Source organism: Aptenodytes forsteri, unplaced genomic scaffold (genome assembly GCF_000699145.1).
Source record: "Aptenodytes forsteri isolate BGI_AS27 unplaced genomic scaffold, ASM69914v1 Scaffold366, whole genome shotgun sequence".
NCBI lineage: Eukaryota > Metazoa > Chordata > Aves > Sphenisciformes > Spheniscidae > Aptenodytes > Aptenodytes forsteri.
The window spans coordinates 2,600,281-2,605,918 of NW_008794621.1; the positions used below are offsets into that span (position 1 = coordinate 2,600,281).

At 40.7% G+C, this 5,638-nt stretch overlaps 1 protein-coding gene across 1 annotated transcript; it reads left to right on the plus strand.

Moving 5' to 3' along the window:
• Positions 1 to 1,556: 1,556 nt before the first annotated feature.
• Positions 1,557 to 5,243, plus strand: IFNG (interferon gamma). The gene is made up of 4 exons (XM_009273234.1): positions 1,557 to 1,796; positions 3,752 to 3,820; positions 4,185 to 4,364; positions 5,080 to 5,243. The coding sequence occupies exons 1-4, from the start codon at positions 1,674 to 1,676 to the stop codon at positions 5,203 to 5,205; spliced, it is 498 nt and encodes a 165-aa protein (XP_009271509.1). The 5' UTR covers positions 1,557 to 1,673; the 3' UTR covers positions 5,206 to 5,243.
• Positions 5,244 to 5,638: the final 395 nt, after the last annotated feature.

The window sequence follows — 5,638 nt, forward strand, 5'->3', positions numbered from 1 at the left end:
TGAGTCCACTTTGAATCTTGGTGGGACCTTCATTTTGTCACCATCCCTGGAGGTATTTAAAAGACGTGTAGATGTGGCGCTTAGGAACATGGGCATTGCATAGTGCTACTACCCCAAGCAGATTACAGCCCTAATTTTTGTGCAGTACTGCACCTGTTGTGAGACATGTGCCATCTGTCTACGCTGCTGTTCCCAAGGAGTTTTAGCATGCAGCTTTTGGGCCTGCGATTGCTGGTGAAATTTGTTTCTTGCCTCTGCGAAATCGCAATTCCCTGTTTGCCATGCTAGTAGTAGGCTAGATATATTCCACAGATGGAGGTCCTTTTTCAAGCTGCAGATGAAAAATATTTGATGGCATTAGTGGTCATTTGCTGAAATAGGAGGTGCTGCTGGGGAAGGGGCCAGCTTCTTGCAAGGAACACCCAAAGAGCCATCTGGGGCTGTGCTGGAGAGCTCAAATCATACCTGTGGGGGCCAGTTTAATTGTCGACTGTTTCTGATGAGCTACAGACATCCTCCGCTGCAGTCTGTGTGAACTGAGTCCACGTGCCCTCTTCTTGATCCTCTCTCTTTTCTTTCTCCGTTTCTCCTTCTTTCTCTCCCTTGTAGGCTCCTGCCTACCCTGCATACATATACTACAGCCTAAAATTACTCTGATTTCTTCATAAGACTCTTCACAGTAAGATCTTTCCCCATGATATCCATCAAAGCAGAGTTCAGTTCCTATACAAAAACCTTTTCCCCAGCTATCCTCAATACAGTTGTTTCAGGGGTCTGTATGCACTTGGAAACCATCCTGTCTGTCTTCTTCAGCTGGGCTTTTTTTCATCCATGGCTTTCTATTTTGATATTCTACACACGTAAGTGCAAAAGAATGGGCAGGTGGGAAACTTTAATTATTGCCAAGCAGAAATGAGTGTCTTGAGTACTAAACACTCTGCTCTTGCAGATAGTAGACAACCATAGAGGAATTTAACATGATGCATCATTGCATCCATCTGGAACCTCATTTTCCCTGAGTCTATTTTGAATCTGGAGGTGAAGAATGAGAAAGCGGCAGAAATGCACTTTAGACCATGGAAAGAATGCAAATAGTGTTTCACAAAAGGACAGCAGTAGGGAGAACATTTAGATCTCTAAGTGACTCTGAAGAATGCCATGGCAATCTCAGTAGTTACTTTAAAAGAATACCAGAAATGAGTTGACTGCTACACTGACCCTTTAACCACACAATATGATTTTTTTCAGATAGCGTGTAAGCATATGCTTGAGCCACAATGCATACTCCTCAATCATTATCATAATTTCCCCCTTTTCCCCAACCACGTGTAAAAGAAACTTCAGAATCTGCCACGTAAATGTTACCAATTGACGAACCACTGAAAATTTTTCCAGGACCATGCTTTAAGAAAGATGCTTTCGAGGGATTCCCTTTATTAGCCAAAAACGAAGGGTTCTTATCTAACACTATCTAGTCTAAATATACATAGCCTGTGATGACGAAATAAAAAAATTCAAGACCAGGTATAAATACCACTGACAGGCAGATGATGTTCATTCGTCTACTTTCTTCTAATAGAAGATTTAACTATTAGAAGTTTAAGCTCACTGCTCTTAGAACTGACATCTCCCAGAACTTATCCGAGCATTTTAACTGAACCATCACCAAGAAAATGACTTGCCAGACCTACAGCTTGTTTGTTCTGTCTGTCATCATGATTTATTTTGGACGTTTTGGAAATAGCTTAATTCTTGCTCAACTTCAAAATGATATAGACCAACTGAAAGCTGACTTTGTAAGTATGGTCTTCTGCTGCATTTCTCTTCTCCTTCTGCTTTAGATATAGTCCAGACTTGAGCACTGCTTGACATACTCAATGTGTACCAATAGAGGGTAACCATGGAACACATTTTTTGGTTGTACCTTTTTTTAAACAAAAATATGGACAATTTCTTTGGTTTTGCTAACCTCTTTCACTAACATGATTCAATTTTTCAATAGTCATAGTTAATGTAGTAGTTTGCATTTATTTCAGGGGCACTCCTCCTTTCACAAGAGCTTCTCCTAGCTCCATTCAGCCTTTGATTACATGGAATGTTTTATAACAAGAAATCTTAATGAATTTATGATGAAAGAATGAATCTTGATTCAATTCTATTCAGATGCAATTTACTGACACTTTTTTAGTTTTAGGTTAGTAATATTAATGGGGGATTTAGTATTAGTTAGCTATATAAACAAAATGGAGAAGAACTTTTGCTTTAACAAATGCACCTGGTACTTACTGTAGTAAGTAGTAGTAGTAGTGTGCTGCCCAAAAGTGGTTTGTACTGTTTATTCTTTTGCATCCTCCAGCCATTCTGCTTCCATATCTGTGACTATGATCTGGCACAGGAATGTTATCTGGCATGATATTACTTCTTTTCAGACAGAATTTTGATAACTTGATACTGTAATGTTAATTCACCTATCTTCATCTAGGAGGCATTAAAGTAGTTCACAGTTGACTTCAGCTGGGATTAGTCATAGAGATAACAGATCTACCATAGAGTCACTTCTAATTAACAGCTTTTATTCTCAATATATCTTTGTTGGTTTTTTTTCCTTAAATGCATGAAAGCAACTGCAAGAGTCTGCTCCTATTTTCAGCTCTATTTTCATCAGAATTTTGTGCATATGAAACTTGAAATTTAGTAGTCAAAGAATCACCCTGAAGTATCACACAAAGAAGCCTAGTGTGATACTTCAGTGTTTTCAGATTGATAGGAAACTGGCTGTAAAATTTGCATTATATCTTAAATTTGTGATTAGCATAGATCAGAGAGATTCTCACTAGAATATCTATAACTCTGTTGGAGAGATCCTGAGCCGTGGTGAGCTTCTTGCACTGACATTAAAAACTCCGGCCCACAGCAGGTGCTCCCCACCTTTCGGAAGAACAGCAAAACAAGGTTTGGCAATACGCTCAGCATGGGGAGCCAATCAGCCTACGAGGTTTCTGTCAGCCTGCAAGTTTTCCCTTTGCACTCACTGTATTTCAATTACCGAGCAGACAAAAAAGGAAATAGTGACTGTTGTATACAAAAAGAAAAAAAAAAGACGCACAGAGAAGAGGAAATGATTCAGTTTACCTTTCCTTGGTAGGAGAATTGTATTGCTCTTTGTTTCCTAGAATCTGCCACGGTGTGTGGCTAACATCTGCTGGTTAAACTCTGTCCCTGTGAGCCTCTCAGTAGCCCACTAACCTTGTATATCCCCACGCCTGACTATGAGCTACTGGGCTATTCTCCAGTTCTACAAACTGTAGTTTTATAGTAAAGTTAATTTGTTCTTGTTCCATATGAGATTTTGCTAAGACTGGATAAATTCAAGGCCACAGACTACATACTGGTGGACTTCGACTTACCAGAAAACATGCCAAGCTCAGATCTGACTTGCTATGCTTATGAAGTTTAATTTTCAGCTGTCAATGCCAAAACTTGCAAGGAGCGTTTGGTAAAATAGATGGTGCTAAATGTCTCTATTCAGATGAGTTATAGCAGGAGAAGACATTGAAAAGCAGACTAATGCCGTTTCTGGTACTAGGCAGTCATCCAATGCGATCTGGTGCTTAGAGAAGTGAAAGCATTGTAATAGCTATAGGCCAGTGGTGCAAAAATCTGTTTTTTACTGCTCATTTGAATAGAGAATGCAAATTTGCCTTGTGATAAGTATTGTTTGTATAACAGATATGTTTGTTCTTTGTTGCAGAACTCAAGTCATTCAGACGTAGCTGACGGTGGACCTATTTTTACAGAGAAACTGATAAACTGGACAGAGGTGAGTCAGAACCAGATATGACAAAGCATCTCGGGTGCTTTGCGGGGCACTTTTGGTACAAAGCAGCTCCCAGGGCCAGCGTAACCAGCCCGGGTAGAACAAACATGAGCAGAGGCTGCTTTGGTAGCTTGGAAATGAGAAAACAATCCCTATAAAAATGCTTCCCATAAGGATCAAGGTGCTTTATACTGCACCATGAACTGATGCTGAGGTACAGCCAAGCCCAGGAGATGGATTGCAGCATTTTCTTTATCATCCTGTTTCAAGCGGCAGTGAGAACCCCTGCGTGCTGCGTTTTAGCTTCATTCATTTTCCTGCTGATGGGCACTCATAGACCTTTCTTTCTGACTGTATTTTTCAACAGAGAAATGAAAAAAGGATCATCCTGAGCCAGATTGTTTCCATGTACTTGGAAATGCTTGAAAACACTGACAAGTCAAAGGCACACATCAGGCACATATCTGAGGAGCTCTATACTCTGAAAAAAAGCCTTCCTGATGGCTTAAAGAAGATGAAAGACCTCATGGACCTGTCAAAGCTTCAGGTAAGGCTCTTCTTCTGCCTCCAAGGCTCATGACACTATATTTTCCAGTTGAGATTTGAGTGTGACTCAAGCCAATAATGCTTCGGTAACCCATCTGGTAACCCCCGTCTGGCTCAGTTCACACTGGAAAACCTAATGTTTCCAGCTGCAGGGGCTGCTGCGGGTCTGCGGTGTGGGGTGTCAGCGTGGGGGGCCGCCCTCCCCGTGTCTTGCCGGAGTCTGGCACAGAGGTGCCAGCAGCACTGCCGTGTCATCTGCCCACCAGAGCTGCCACTGACACGGCCGTTTGTGGTTTGGAAATTAGGTAGGAAAGTTGTGCCCGGCTACAGCATGCCTCCGCAGGCTTTGGAGGCGCTTGGCTTATTGAGTGAGTGCCGATGGCATGAACCACTGACCTCTGCAGAGGCCCGCAGCCCATACACCGGTGGAGTTAACTGCTAGTGGGTAATTCATATATCATCGCAATAACTACAGAGTAGCTCCGTTTCACAGAATATGGCTGGTCTGTGGCATGTTGCTAAGTAGTACAGAAAGTGGAAAACAAAAACCTGTGACAAAGTGGCTCTTTGTTGCAGGAATTAGGTAGTAGAGTAATTGGAAACTGCAGATGTCCATCTGGTTTACCCTGGTAGCAGTGTAGCCTGTTGGATGTGATCGGTAAATAATTATAGCTCTTGGCATGATCTTCATTCCGTTTGTTTCTTACTTATAACAGATGAGTGACTTGAAAATTCAACGCAAAGCTGTGAATGAGCTGTTCAGCGTCTTACAAAAACTGGTGGAGACTTCAACTTCTATCAAAAGGAAAAGGAGCCAGTCTCAGAGGAGGTGCAAATGCTAATGACATCATATGAAATTTTGTACTGAGTTATTGTGCAATTTTTTTTAATAATGCACATTTTTTTGTTTCAATCTTTTTATTGAGTTTTTATACATTTATTTATTAATATTTAAGTATTTTAAATAATTATTTATAAAGAAACACCAATCAAAGTATTTATACCTCCTGCTACTATATAAGAAATGACTTTGTCTTAAAATCCTGTCTATCTGTTATATGTTTGTTGACCTGAAAATACAGAATGAGGCAACGTTTACTCAGTTTCTATATGGAAATCCTGAAATGACATGACACGGTACCCAGCTTTCCATCTGGTGCTGTCTTGAGAGATGGATGTTGTAAGATTATCCTCAACATTCATCTATTTGGCATGGAGATGCAAGCACCAATATCGGGAATTTTCTGTACTCAGGGAAACATATTCATATCTGCT

Excerpts from the sequence above, each read along its gene's own strand:
- IFNG (XM_009273234.1), top strand. The coding sequence starts at position 1,674 with ATGACTTGCCAGACCTACAGCTTGTTTGTTCTGTCTGTCATCATGATT. Across the intron at positions 3,821-4,184 it reads AACTGATAAACTGGACAGAG|AGAAATGAAAAAAGGATCAT; the intron begins GTGAGTCAGAAC and ends ATTTTTCAACAG. Across the intron at positions 4,365-5,079 it reads TGGACCTGTCAAAGCTTCAG|ATGAGTGACTTGAAAATTCA; the intron begins GTAAGGCTCTTC and ends TACTTATAACAG.